The 15,359-nt window shown below is 40.1% G+C and overlaps 1 protein-coding gene across 1 annotated transcript in view; it reads left to right on the top strand.

Annotated features, from left to right (window-relative positions):
- The window catches only part of MCF2L2 (MCF.2 cell line derived transforming sequence-like 2), a 255,566-nt gene that overhangs the window by 109,604 nt on the left and 130,603 nt on the right, over positions 1–15,359 (top strand). Inside the window, exons 12-13 of the mRNA XM_081571158.1 lie at positions 1,756–1,947; positions 12,060–12,237. Of these exons, the coding sequence (XP_081427284.1) occupies positions 1,756–1,947; positions 12,060–12,237 (370 nt within the window). The remainder of the gene's footprint in view (positions 1–1,755; positions 1,948–12,059; positions 12,238–15,359) is intronic.

Raw genomic sequence — 15,359 nt, 5'->3', positions numbered from 1 at the left:
TGGGATGATGCCCAGAAATCAGTATTTTCATCAAGTGTCCAGGTGATTTGGTGCAGGTGGTACCTAGACAACACTGAGGAACCCTGGAGTAAAAGGTTGCCCAAGACCACGCATGGGGTAAATAGAGGGTTGCAGATTTCAGGTCAGGATGGCCAAATTCCAAGACCCAGATTCCTTAGACTAGACTGCAACTCTGTATGCAGAGTGCTCACGGGGAGGGGGTGCCTCCCCCCACACCCCACTGCCCTTCAGCGGTGATCTCTGAGGCAGGTGGCCAGTCAGCAGGGGCCGTGACTTCTGGACCCTTCCCTGTCAGCTGTTCCAGCCAACACAGGGCTCATAGCATTAGTCAGCATGCTCCATTCCCACAGTTGTTTCTCTCTGATAGCTGGGAGCACCCGCCCAGGCTGTTTACATCATCCCATTGCCAAAGGGATTTTAGTGTCAAGGAAATACAGCTGCTCCAGAAGCAAGTGGCTCAGAAGGGCCTGGAGCACAGCCTGCTCTGTGTGCTGTGCTCTTAGCAAGATTAGCTAGCTGCTGTTTCCCTCACTCCATTTCTGCTCCACACATAATAGCCTTATATGATCTGTGGAGGGCGTGTGTGTATGTGTGTGTCAGGGAACAAGTAGCTGCTGTGACTCGGCAGAAGACCCCATCCTAGTGTTTTCTGCAGATATAGGCATGATTTTAAAGAGAAAGTTTTCACAGTATGTATCAAAGCATAATTTCATATTATTTTGAAAATCCAAAAATATCAGAAGGAGGAGGAAAACAGTTATTCATGGACACTGCTTACATTCCACTCCCCTCCTCATCCCAACACAATGGGAATCATCCATTTTAATATATCTTTTTATGATTTCTTTGTAATTCTAAAAGTAGTACACATTCAGTGTAGGTAATTTAGGGAAAAAGTCAAGACAAACTTAAGTTGCCTATAATTTTCCCACTTAGAGATAACTACTTTGGAACTCCCTTTGGATCTTTTTTCTCTGTACAGTTATTTTACATAGCTCTTTAGGTCACGCAATAAATGGTAATGCAGATGTACTTGCAAGGGCGGCTTCTTTTCATATAAATATTCAGACAGCACAAGGGCCCTTGTCTTTCTGTTTACGTTTTTTAAAAATTGAATTGTTAGAATTCTTTACCTATGTGATTTCATCCCAACATTCTGGAAAGTTTGAGTACTGCTGTTCTGAGTCAAGAGTTTTGCATCCTTAGATTCTTCCCTTGGAAAGACAAATGAAATGTGGACAGAGGAAAATGGTATTCTTGTTAAAAGAGACATTCCCTCTATCAGGAGGGCATGAAGGGCCCAAGTCTGAAGCTTCATTTTTCACTCTGTGCTCTTGTAACAATTAAGATGCAAGAAAAGTGGCCTAGAGGTTAGACCCAAAAAGCCATTTGTTGTATTTTTCAATGATTAGACCAAACATAGAAATAACTCAACTCTCTCCTCTTAGAGATATGGCAATTACTGTCAGTGGAGATGAATGTTTATGTGATTTATTTTTTGATTAAGTGACTTTCCTAAAAAGTGTGCAGATATAAAATTGATTTGGGCTTGTCCACCTCATGGTTATATTTTTGGACCTCTAAACTTGATCCTGGATAACATGACATCCCATGATAATTGCCTGTTGTATCAGAATCCTTGTGAACCCCATATGAGCTTGGACCTCCTGAGGATGGTGGTGGCTGAGCTGTAGGCAGGCTAACTGCACAGGGCACTGTGTTTCTTTCCAAAAGGTCAGTCAATGGTGTGAAGCAGGAGTCTACCTCTTGGCTTCCCAAGCTGTAGACAAGTGCCAGTCCCGAGAGGGCATTGCCATTGCCTTGAATGACATTGAGACATTCCTGGGCACAGCAAAGGAGTACCAGTTGCCCAGCTCCAAGGACTTTTACAACCAGTATGAGTTGATGCTCACTCTTGATATAAAGGTAATGTTTCTGAATTATTTTGATCCATGGTTGGGAAAGGGATGTGGGGGGATATTGCATGTTGCCCAAGAAAATTTATGTTAGATGTACTGAGCAGATTAACCAGTTCTTGAGCTCTCAGGTGGCCTCTCAGACTCCTGGTCTGTGCTTCCTGGAAAACTGACCCTTCATGGCTTGATTCAAATAACTTTCAGTCATTCATTTCTCTGCAAATTCTTATGAACATCTCTGACATATCATGCTCTGTGCTGAAGGCTGAGGACACAATTATGAGCAGAAATAGATGTGGTTCCATCCTTCACTGAACTTACAGTTTATGTATGGGAGAGGCTGACATTAATAAATATCAAATACAAAACACAAAAATGTATTGCAAACTATGATAAGTGCTTAAGAGGATGTATTCAGGGTTCTATTGGGTATGTAACAGAGGAACTTGACCTGGACTGGGGGTCAGGGAAGTTCCCTGGAAAGATTCACTTGAGCCAAGGCCCGGAAAATGAATAGAGAAGATGGGAGAGGCTTTCCAGATTGAAGGATCAGCATGTGCAAGGTTTCAGGGCTGAAGGGAGCCTGGCACAAGTTCAGAACCCCAAATTCAGAACAGCTGGAGTACAGAACACAAAGAGTGTTTGGGGTGAGATTAGAGAGGGGTAGATGAGGTGGGGCTTTGTGAGGCATATGAAGGAGTTTGGTCTTTATTCTGAGAACCACTGAAGGATTTAAGAAGGAGAATAACTGGATCAGATTTGCATTTCGATAGGAGCACTTGTTCTCTGAAGCCAACAGAGTTATAGATAGTACACTTTCCTCTTAGAGCCATATCACCTTGTATGTACTTCTGCTGAAGGGGCTTTTTTTAACCTCTTTTGAGTCATGGACCCTTTTGAGAATCTGATACACATATTTTTAGGGTTCTGTACTCTCGGAATGATTGAATAGAACTTGATGTAGGTACTGTTTACAAAGATATGGGCAGAATTTAGGAAACCCAATACGGATGGTGAAGCACCCTGGACTAGTGAAAAACAGGGAACAGTTACCACCACTAAGCCTGAAAGACAAAGGGTAACTCAAGAAGCACTGTAGCTGTGACTGTAAGAGAGATAGCCAGTAAGAGCTGTGGCCTTGGGCAGAGGCCACAGCTGGTGGGGAAATATATAGCCCTGCTTTTCTCTCCCTCTCAGATGTCCTAGTGGTACATCTAAATCCAACTAAAAGCCCATGGGCCTCTAGTGAGCCCATCTGATGGAGACTGTAGAGGTTAGCTTCCTGGGACACAGAGCAGTATAGAGAAGATGTAATGGGGGAGCAAACAGGAATGCCCAATATGTATAGCTTTTATGATTAATTTTAAGGGAACATCTTGAAGAATATCCACAGATCCAGGCTAAGATCCTTTGCTCCAAAATGATACATAGCAAATTACAGTCTAGTTATTTATTTTTAATGTCTGTCTTGTTTATTATACTGGGAGCTGCAGTGAGGCAAGAGCCTCACCCACCTCTGTGTTCCTGTGCCTAGCCTGTGCCTAGAATCTTACAGTCCATGTTTGTTGAACAAATGGGCAGGCAGGTGGCAAGTGGGCCAAGTACAGTGAGGGCAGCTTGGTGTGGGGTTGTGCCTCAGTGATAGTCTTTCCCTGACTCTTCCTGGTGGGTTTTGGTGTTAAGATATGATCTTAAAGTGGTGTTGGGGGTAGTTAGGCTGGTCCCCTTTCCTTAACACAGGGACCCTTCTACTTCCCTGCAGAGAGGACAAAGAGAAGGTGCATCTAGTGTCTGTGCTATATTGTAGACCCAGGATTTGGTAGTCTCAGATCGTATTCCCAAAGCAGAACAGTCTCGTTTAGCTCCACAAACAAGTTTATCAGGTCAACCAGGGAGACTTGTGGGCACAGATGCCATTTTGGCCAACACCAGCAAATTGTATAACCACATCTCCCACCAGAAAATGAATAAAACTTAATAAACCACTTCTGGGAAATAGAAACATGGAGGAAGGAGGAGATCAGAAGAGAAATTTATTTAAAAAACCCAAAATGGACCCTCCAAGTCCCCCAAACCCCTCTTTTTCTTCTTTTGGTTTGGAGTAAAATTCTAGATGTTAATGTTCAGATATCCTATTCTGTCAGAGAGTTTTATCCACTGAGGAGTAATGACTTGGTTGTCAAAATGGGTATTCTATAGACATAGAAATAATCCCCGTTATATGCATATATACACATTGGTATAGATACATGTATCTCCTTAGTTGGACAGTTGGTTCCAGGCATAGAAACAAGACCCCTAGTATCAATGAGCACACCCACCTCTGAAATCTTAGTTTCTAATACCATTCTCCAGTAAAAGAGAACTGAGCTCCTTGGAGAAATGGCCATAGCTAGGACTGGGAAAGGAAATACACAAAATGATCCTAGAGAGGGGTATCAAGATGGCAGAGTAGGAGAATGCAAAGTTCACCTCTCCCAAAAAACACATCAAGATTACATCTACACGTGGAACAATTCTCACTGAAAACAAATGAGACTGGCAGAAAGACACTTACACAACCAAAGCTGTAAGAAAGATCCACATGGTATTAGGTCAGGACCACACCCCTGGGAGAGGACACAAAAAAGGAGGGGGATTACATAGGCCTTTTAGGGAGTGAGCAATTTGAACCACATATGGGCACCCCAGCCCTGGGATCTGACACAGGGAAGATGAGTCCCCTTAGTTGGTTTGAAAACGCCTGGGAACAAGGTAAATGAAGCAGATCGAAATTTCCCAGGATTCTGGCTAGTTTCCTGTGACTGCACCAATGACTGACTCAGCCCAAGCTGAGTGCTCACTTGGCTGCTCTTGCTCTGTGGTGCAGCTTGACACTAGGGCAAGAGCTGCCACAGCTTTGGGAAGAGTACAGTTGTGGGGGGTGGGGATTGGAGCTGGCTCAGACCTGGCACAGCATCCAAACTGGGGTGAGGGCAGCCATTACTGGTGCTCATGGAGGAGGCAGATCCAGAGTAGTCTGAATTCTGACTTATGTGCTGGGACCACTCCAGCACATACCCCAGTCCACACCAGGTACCCACTCTGACCCCTCTTGTTCCAGCACTGCTTCCCTCTGGGGCAAAGTTACCAATTCTGGGGAAAGGGGGAGAGCACACAGAATAGAACCACCTCAGACCCAACTCTCAGGGCTTCTGTTCTAGCAATCTGAGATCAGACCCCTCACCAAATAGGGCAGTGATGGCCACTGAGCTGAGGGGAAGTCTGAGTCATACCTGGTTCTGGCTTCAGCCCCTCCATCTCCAGCCCATAACCTACCAAGGTGCTAGCTGCCAGCACACCCTGAGGAAAGATATGACTTGTGCTCATGTCAGATCCAGCTCTCCCACCAAAGCTACTGGGTACATGCAGACTATCTAGGGATGCTCCCATACAAGGACACCCCTTCAAGACCAGGATAGAGAACTGTTTCACCTAATTTCATAAAGACAGAAAAAGTTAAGCGGAATAAAAAGACAGTAAAAATTGTTTCAAATGAAAGAACAAGAAAAAAAAAACCTGAAAAAAACAACTAATGAAACAGAGATAAATAATTTACCAGATGAATAGTTCAAAGCATTAGTAATAAGAATGCTAACTAAACTAGGGAAAAGAATAGGTGAACATAGTGGAAATATTAACAAGGAACTAAAAAGTATAAAAAAGAACCAGTCAGAACTTAAGAATACAATAACTGAAATGAAAAACACACTAGAAGGAATTAACAGCAGACCAGGTGAAACAGAAGAATACACAAGTCTGGAAGACAGAATAATGGAAACCACCCAATCAGAATAGCAGAAAGAAAACAAATGTTAAAAATGAGAATAGATTAAGGGACCCCTGGAACAACATTAAGCATACCAGCATTTGCATTATAGAGGCCCCAGAAGGAAAAGAGAGAGAGAGATAGAGGAGTCAAAAATGTATTTGATGAAATTATGGCTGAAAACTTCCTAAACCTGAGGAAGGAAACAGATAACCAGGTACAAGAAGCACAGAGCAGCCCACACCAGATGAGCCCAAAGAGACCCACATTAGGTGTAATTAAAATGACAAAAGTTGAAGATAAAGAGAATTCTAAAGGCAACAGGGGGGGGGGGAGAGTTATATACAAGGGAACCCTCATAAGGCTATCAGCTGATTTTTCTGCAGAAACTTTGCAGTCCAGAGTGAGTGGCCATGATATATTTAAAATGCTGAAAGAAAAAACCCTACAATGTATGATACTCTACACAGTAAGATTATCTTTTAGAATTGAATGAGAAATAACTTATTAGGTGAGCAAAAACTAAAAGAGTTCATCAATACTAAATCAATGTTAAAAGAGATGATCCAAAGTGGAAAGAAAACGCTACAAGAAGTAAGAATCTATAGGAAAGGAAAAATTCCGACAGTAAAAGCAAATATGTAGTGAAGGCTGTGGATGAACCACTTAACTAAGCTGGTAGGAAGATTAAAAGATAAAAAATCATAAAATTAAACATAACTACAGTGAACAGTGAAGGGATACACATGAAGATGTAAAATACACATCAAAAACACAAAACATGAGGGAGGGGCAGTAAGAAAGTGTAGCTCTTTTAGAATGTGTTTTAATTTAAATGAGTACCAGTTTGAAACAAATAAATATAGTTACAGATCAACATATATGAACCCCATAATAACCACAGATCAAAACCTACAACAGATATACAAAAATCAGAGAGAGAGGAACACAAACATTCCACTAAAGAAAATCATGAAACCACAAGTTAAGAAACTAAAAGAAGGAAAGGACAGAGAACAACTACAAAAACCAGAAAACAAGTAACAAAATGGCAGTAAGTACAAAACTATCAATAATTATATGTCAGTGGACTAAATTCTCCAGTCAAAAGACATAGAATGGCTGATTGGATTAAAAAAGAATACCTCTCTATATGTGACTTACAAGAGACTCACTTCAGAGCTTAAGACACAGACTGAAAGTGAGAGGATAGAAAAAGGTATTTTGTACAAATGGAAACAGCAATAAAGAGAAGGTAGTAATATCAGACAAAATGAACTTTAAAACAAAGTCTATAACAAAGGACAAAGAAGGGTATTATTTAACGATAAAGGGATCAATATAAGAATATACACGGGGTATAACTCTTATTAACATATATGCACCTAGTATAGGAAAACCTAAATCTATAAAGCAAATATTAACAGATTTAATGGGAAGCTTCCCAGTGGCTCAGTGATAAATAATTTGCCTGCAGTGCAGGAGATGCAGGAGATGTGGATTTAATCCTTGGTCAGAAAGATCCCCTGGAGGAGGAAATGACAATCTTTCCCAGCATCAGGGTCTTTTCAAACGAGTCAGTTCTTCACATCAGGTGGCCAAAGTACTGGAGTTTTAGCTTCAGCATCAGTCCTTCCAATGGGATATTCAGGGTTGATTTCCTTTAGGATTGACTGGTTGGATCTCCTTGCTGTCCAAGGGACTCTCAAGTCTTCTCCAACACCACAATTCGAAAGCTCAATTCTTCAGCACTCAGCCTTCATTATAGTCCAACTCTCACGACTACTAGAAAAACCATAGCTTTGACTATATAGACTTTTGTTGGCAAAGTGATATCTCTGCTTCTTAATATGCTGTCTAGATTTGTCATAGCTTTCCTTCCAAGGAGCAATTGTCTTTTAATTTCATGGCTGCAATCACCATCAGCAGTGACTCTGGAGCCCAAGAAAATAAAATCAGTCAGTGCTTCCACTATTTCTCCTTATATTTGCCATGAAGTAACTTATACTTAGAACTGGACATAGAACAATGTTCCATGAACATGAACATTGTTCAAAATTGGGAAAGAAGTATGTCTATTCGTCACCTCCACTGTATAATCATAAGCGATTGCTACCTATTTTTATAAATCAAGTTTTATCAGAACACAGTTGCTCTCTTTCATTTATGTATTATCTGTCATCTATGACTGCTTTTATGCTAAAACAGCCAAGTTTGGCAGATTCATTAGAGACTGGAGGATCTGCAAAGCCTGAATTATTTACTGTTTGATCCTTTTCAAAAAAATTGCCAATCTGTGGTCTAGATCAAAACTTTTCAATAGAAATATAATGTAAACCATATATGTAATTCAAGATTTTCTGGTAGCTGCATTTTAAAAAATAAAAAGAAACAAATTAAATCAATTTTAATAATGTTTTCTTCCACCTTTGTGCAAAATATTTCAACATACAATCACTGTTGTATAATTAATTATATTTTAATGAGATATTTTGTGTTCTTTTTTTCAAGTAAGTGTTCGAAATCCAGTGTGTATTTAAACAGACAGTGCAGCTCAATTCAGACTAGCCACATTCCAGGTGCTCACTAACCACATGTGGCCAGTGGGTACCGTATGGACAGTTCAGATCTGCCTTCAGACCCTCCAAAGAGTGAGACTAGCCTCAGATTTTAGTGCAGAGGTCAGCCTTCACTGGGCCCTGGGCTATAGGGGAAGAGTTGTTCCATAGCTAACATTCCAGTCCTCAGGGATCTTTGCTCTTTCCTCAGAAGATGGTTCAGCATAGAAAAGACAAATTTACTTTTTCCAGTTGCAAAATGTGGCAACCTCCCTGGGTGTGTGCTGAGCCTGTACTTTTGGAATTTGGCATCCTCAGACCACCCTGCATGGGTTATAGTGGTTCAACTCTTCTGAGTCCCTTCTTTGGTGGTTAAAATCATCCGCAAGATGGATGTCAGAGTCAGCATGACAAAGAGAAAGCTATCCACTTCCTTGACCCACCAGAGCTGAAGGGACATCACGCTGAAAGAAACGTATTTCAGCTGGGTTCAGGCCTTGGGGAAACCCAGGTGAAACAGGTCTGGTTTCTTGTTCTCCTGAACCTCTGCCTTAGGGCACATAGCTCCTTATGAGAATGTCTTTGAGTTCCATCTTTCCCCTGGTATTTCATCAGTTTACTTCTTTCCTACTTATATAGAGAGAAGAGGTCTCGCAGAATAAAATTTAAATGTATATCCTTCTCATCACACATCCTTGTGGTTCCCTTGATCCTGCCTCAGAATTTAGCCACCCCTTCCCCTACAATACTTTCAGTCTTTTCTCCACCAGGGCCTTTATTCAGGTTACATTTCTCATTTTGGAATAATTCTTTTGTAAGTTGGCTTGTGACATCCTTTTCAACCATGGATGGATTTGGCTTAATGAGCATTTACCCACTCAGCATATATTAACTCATAGTCAACAAAAGAGTCCGAAGTACTTGCAGTACTTGGATGCAATCTCAAAAATGACAGAATGATCTCTGTTCCTTTCCAAGGCAAACCATTCAATATCACAGGAATCCAAGGCTATGCCCGGAGCAGTAATGCTGAAGAAGCTGAAGTTGAACGGTTCTAGGAAGACCTACAAGACTTCTAGAACTAACACCCAAAAAAGATGTCCTTTTCATGATAGGGGACTGGAATGCAAAAGTAGGAAGTCAAGAAATACCTGGAGTAACAGGCAAATTTGGCCTTGGAGTACAGAATGAAGCAGGGCAAAGGCTAATAGAGTTTTGCCAAGAGAACGCACTGCACCCTCTTCCAACAACACAAGAGAAGACTACATATGGACATCACCAGATGGTCAACACCAAAATCAGATGGATTATATTCTTTGCAGCCAAAGATGGAGAAGCTCTATACAGTCAACAAAAACAAGACAGGGAGCTGACTGTGGCACAGATCATGAACTGCTTATTGCCAAATTCAGACTTAAATTGAAGAAAGTAGGGAAAACCACTAGACCATTCAGGTATGACATAAATCAAATCCCTTACGATTATACAGTGGAAGTGAGAAATGGATTCAAGGGATTATATCTGATAGACAGAGTGCCTGAAGAACTATGGACAGAGGTTCGTGGCATTGTACAGGAGGCAGGGATCAAGACCATCCCCAAGAAAAAGAAATGCAAAAAGGCCAAATGATTGTCTGAGATGGCCTTACAAACAGCTGTGAAAAGAAGAGAAGTGAAAGGCAAAGGAGAAAAGGAAAGATACACCCATTTGAATGCAGAGTTCCAAAGAATAGCAAGGAGAAATAAGAAAGCCTTCCTCAGCGATCAGTGCAAAGAAATAGAGGAAAACAACAGAATGGGAAAGACTAGAGATCTCTTCAAGAAAATTAGAGATACCAAGAGAACGTTTCATGCAAAGATGGGCACAATAAAGTACAAAAATGGTATGGACCTCACAGAAGCAGAAGATATTAAGAGGAGGTGGCAAGAATACACAGAAGAACTATACAAAAAAGATCTTCATGACCCAGATAATCACGATGGTGTGATCACTCACCTAGAGCCAGACTTCCAGGAATGTGAAGTCAAGTGGGCCTTAGGAAGCATCACTATGAACAAAGCTAGTGGAGGCAATGGAATTCCAGTTGAGCTATTTCAAATCCTATGAGATGATGCTGTGAAAGTGCTGCACTCAATATGCCAGCAAATCTGGAAAACTCAGCAGTGGCCACAGGACTGGAAAAGGTCAGTTTTCATTCCAATCCCAAAGAAAGGTAATGCCAAAGAATGCTCAAACTACTGCACAATTGCACTCATCTCACACGCTAGCAAAGTAATGCTCAAAATTCTCCAAGCCAGGCTTCAATAGTATGTGAACCGTAAACTTCCAGATGTTCAAGCCGGATTTAGAAAAGGCAGAGGAACCAGAGATCAAATTGCCAACATCTGTTGGATCATCGAAAAAGCGAGAGAATTCCAGTAAAACATCTACTTCTGCTTTATTGAGTACACCAAAGCCTTTGACTGTGTGGATCACAACAAACTGGGGAAAATTCTTCGAGAGATGGGAATATCAGACCACCTGACCTGCCTCCTGAGAAATCTGTATGCAGGTGAGGAAGCAACAGTTAGAACTGGACATGGAACAACAGACTGGTTCCAAATCGGGAAAGGAATACATCAAGGCTGTATATTGTCACCCTGCTTATTTAACTTATATGCAGAGTACATCATGAGAAATACTGGACTGGATGAAGCACAAGCTGGAATCAAGATTGCCGGGAGAAATATCAATAACCTCAGATATGCAGATGACACCACCCTTATTGCAGAAAGCGAAGAATTGAAGAGCCTCTTGATGAAAGTGAAAGAGAGTCAAAAAGTTGGATTAAAACTCAACATTCAGCAAACTAAGATCATGGCATCTGGTTCCATCACTTCATGGCAAAGAGATGGGGAAACAGTGGAAACAGTGGCGGACTTTATTTTGGGGGGCTCCAAAATCACTGCAGATGGTGACTGCAGCCATGAAATTAAAAGACGCTTGCTCCTTGGAAGAAAAGTTATGACCAACCTCGACAGCATATTAAAAAGCAGTGACATTACTTTGCCAGACAAGGTCCATCGAGTCAAAGCTTTGGTTTTTCCAGTAGTCATGTATGGATGTGAGAGTTGGACTATAAAGAAAGCTGAGCTCCAAAGAATTGATGCTTTTGAACTGTGGTGTTGGAGAAGACTCTTGAGCATCCCTTGGACTGCAAGGAGATCCAACTAGTCCATCCTAAAAGAAATCAGTTCTGAATATTTATTGGAAGGACTGATGCTGAAGCTTAAACTCCAGTAATTTGGCTACCTGATGCGAAGAACTGACTCATTTGAAAAGACCCTGATGCTGGGAATGATTGAAGGTGGGAGGAGAAGGGGACGACAGAGGATGAGATGGTTGGATGGCATCACCAACTCAGTGGACATGAGTTTGAGTAAGCTCCAGGAGTTGTTGATGTCGACAGGGAAGCCTGGCCTGTTGCAGTCCATGGGGTGGCAAAGAGTTGGACACGACTGAGTGACTGAACTGAGCTGAACTGAACTGAATCACTCGGTGCCGGAGATACAGTGGTGAAACGAATATAACTGCTGACAATCAAGTGGGAGGTACAGGCTCTTAGAAGCACAATTTTGTACCAGGCAAGATATGCAATGACCTGCATATGGATGCTCAGAGAAGAGGGGAAGAGGGGAAGATGGGAGAAAAGGAATGCCTCCTGTTCTCAGATTCAGTGCAGAGCCACCAGCTCATGATCTGCTTTTGTTCCCATAGGCTAAAGCCCAGAAAGTCCTGCAGAAGCTGAGTGACGTGCAGGAAATATTTCACAAGAGACAAATGAGTCTGATGAAACTGGCAGCCAGACAGACTCGCCCAGTGCAACCCGTGGCCCCCCATCCTGAGTCCTCCCCAAAATGGGTGTCACCAAAAATCAGCCAGCCCTCCACCTTGGGTGAGTTATTTGGGGAAGGAAGTTTTGTGGCTTTATGTTTCATCCATGCCTATGACGATTTAGATTATGCTTGTTTAAGATGCATAATGATCACTGTTTCAACAGATATTATATAAGCTATGGAATAGTACAGGCATTGAAGACTTATAAATTTAGGTAAAACTGAATGCCTGGATGCCAGGAGAAGTTCACAGTCTAGTAGAAGAACAATATAAATGCATAGCATTAGCATAAAATAAGCTTCATTAAGAACCTTTAAAAGGCCAACAAGATTCTGTTAGCAAAAGAGCGGTAAAATTGGTTCTTTGAAAAAAATAAAAAGATGAGTCCTTATACCAATCCTCCATGGTCTTGATTACCATAGCCTACTAGTAAGATTTGAGATCAGGTAGTATAAGTCTTCCAACTTTGTTATTTTTCAAGATTGTTTTGGCTATTTTAGGTCCTTTTCATTTCCATATAAACTGTAAAATCACCTTTCAGTTTCTTCTGGGATGAATATGTAGATCACTGAATGAATATATAGTTCAGTTTGGGGAGAACTTTTCTCTCACCAATGTTGAATCTTTCAACTTATAAGTGTTATAATGTTCCATTTATTTAGGTCTTCTTTAATTTTCCTCAACAATATAGTAGTTTTGAGTGTAAAGATCTTAGGCATTTCATGTTTTTATAAAGCCATATGATAAATGGAATTTACCACATATAACTATTATCAATAGGAATATATTTCTGTATAGAAATGTAATCATATCATCTGTAAATAGGACAATTTTACTTCTGTTTCAGTCTTTATGCTTTTTTTCCCTTTGCCCTATGATAATGGCTGGAACTTTTAGTAGAACGTTGAATAGAAGTGGTGAGATCAGACATCCATGATTTTTCCCAATTTGTAGGGAAAGAACTTATTGTTCACCTTGAAGTATATGTTAGCAGTAAGTTTTTCACAGACGTACTTTATGAGATTGAGAAAGTTCCCTTCTATTCCAGTTTATTAAGAGTTTTATCATGAATGATTGTTGAATTTTTCAGGTACTCTATTGGTGCATAGAGTTAGTTACTAGTAGTTGCTCAGTCATGTCCGACTCTTTGTGACCACATGGACTATGGCCCACCAGGCTCCTCTGTCCATGGAATTCTCCAGGCAAGAATACTGGAGTGAGTTGCCATTTCCTTCTCCAGGAGATCTTCCCAACCCAGGGATCGAAATTGCCTCACTTATGTCTCCTGCATTGGCAGGCAGGTTCTTTACCGCTAGTGCCACCTGGGAAGCGCTTTGTATGATTTTTCTCCTTTATTGGTTTATATGGTAGATTACAGTGATTTATTTTTATATGTTAAAACAATCATGCATTCTGGGTAAACACTCTTGGATATGATATATATATGTATCATTTGTTGCCACATGTATTTTGAAACTGTTATTAAGCATATACAGATTCATAATTATTTTATCTTGCAGATATATTTGCTCTTTTATAATAATTAAATATCATTTTTTCCCTTCTTATCTTTAGTAATAGGCCCTATATTAAAGTCTACTTTGTCAGATATTAATATTGCCATTCCAGCTTTCTTATGCTTAGTGTTTACATGATACACTTTTTCCATTCTTCTATTTCTGACCTTATTTTTAAAGTATGTTTCTTATAGACAGCTTTACTTGGGTCTCGCCTTTTAAAAACATTATGTTAACTTCTATCTTCTAATTAGAGTATTTAATTGATTTTACATAATATGTAATTACTGATATAGTTGGATTTAGAGCTACTATTTTGTTATTTGTTCTCTATTTGTCTCATATTTTTTTTATTCCTTTGATCTCCTTTCCTGACTATTTTGAGGTTGGCCATTTTTTAGTATTCTGTTTTAATTCCTCTACTGACTTTTTACATACATACATACCTTTTTGCATTGTTTTTCCCCTGGTGTTTCTTCTAGGTACTACCATGTGTGTCCCTAATTTCTCACAATCTACTTTGAGTTAATATTGTAGCACATTGTGTAAATACAGGAAATTTGCAACAGTATAGTTGCATATGCCGATTAATCATCTTCTGTGCTATTCTTATCCTAAATATTACATCAACATATGTTACATACCCCAATATTGTGTTATAATTTTTGCTTTAAACAGGCATATATCTTTCGATGAAATTTGGAGAAAGGAAGAAAAAAGGAAAAAATATATAGATAATTTTATATTTACTTCCTATTCACCATTTCTGATGTTCTTTATTCCTTATTGAATTACCATCCTGTATTTTGTCTCTTCAAGCTGAAAACCTTCCTTTGGCATTTCTTGTTTTGTAGGTCTGTTTGCAACAAATTCTTTCAGTTTTTATTTATCTGAAAATCATGGGGTCTTTTGGTATCTCTCCATTTAATACAATTTACAGTCCCCTGTCTCCTACCACATATTAAGCTCTTTAGAATTATAAAGTTGATAACAGTTTAGTGTTATAACTTTAGTGTTTAGTTCACTAAATTCACAGTTTTGGGAATTTCTTTCCAGAATTTTTCCATACACACACACACACACACACACATACATATACATGTACACTCAGACACACTTATGCATGCACACCACAGATACACACAGCCATGCACACACAGAGACATCCTTCTTGGATGGTTGGAAACAGGGCATGGTTCTCCTGACCTCTTACATAGGGCACTTTCCCAAAACTAATTATACTCCTTTCTATGACTTTTCTTCTCTCATTATTATTATTATTATTTTTTATTTCCCTCGTTATTTTAAAGGACATATATTTGTTACAAATAAACAAAGCACGGTGATAGATTGTTTCTCAGCTTTTCAAACACAAGACTTCACAGTAATTAGTGACCCTCCTAGGATCCATAGATCTTTGACATCTCTGAACAGGTACTGTGGACTTTGGTCAGGTGACCTGCTTATTTTGTATAATGCTCCTATGCTTTTGTTTTGGAGATTAACCACTGAGTGTGGATTCTAGCTGGTTGATAACAGGATTTTCAAACACATTCATCTGATTCCTTAGTAACTGAGTCCATGCCAAGATAAAGTACTATATTTCACAGTATAAGGAACATGGTCAGGGCCACTTAGAGATGGGAGCTGGAATCTCAGCTCT

The sequence above is a fragment of the Giraffa tippelskirchi genome, chromosome 2 (assembly GCF_054371585.1).
Source record: "Giraffa tippelskirchi isolate mGirTip1 chromosome 2, T2T-mGirTip1v1.2.pri, whole genome shotgun sequence".
NCBI classification, from domain to species: domain Eukaryota; kingdom Metazoa; phylum Chordata; class Mammalia; order Artiodactyla; family Giraffidae; genus Giraffa; species Giraffa tippelskirchi.
The sequence above is the reverse complement of the archived record's forward strand: the minus strand, read 5'-3'. Positions and strand labels throughout refer to the sequence as shown.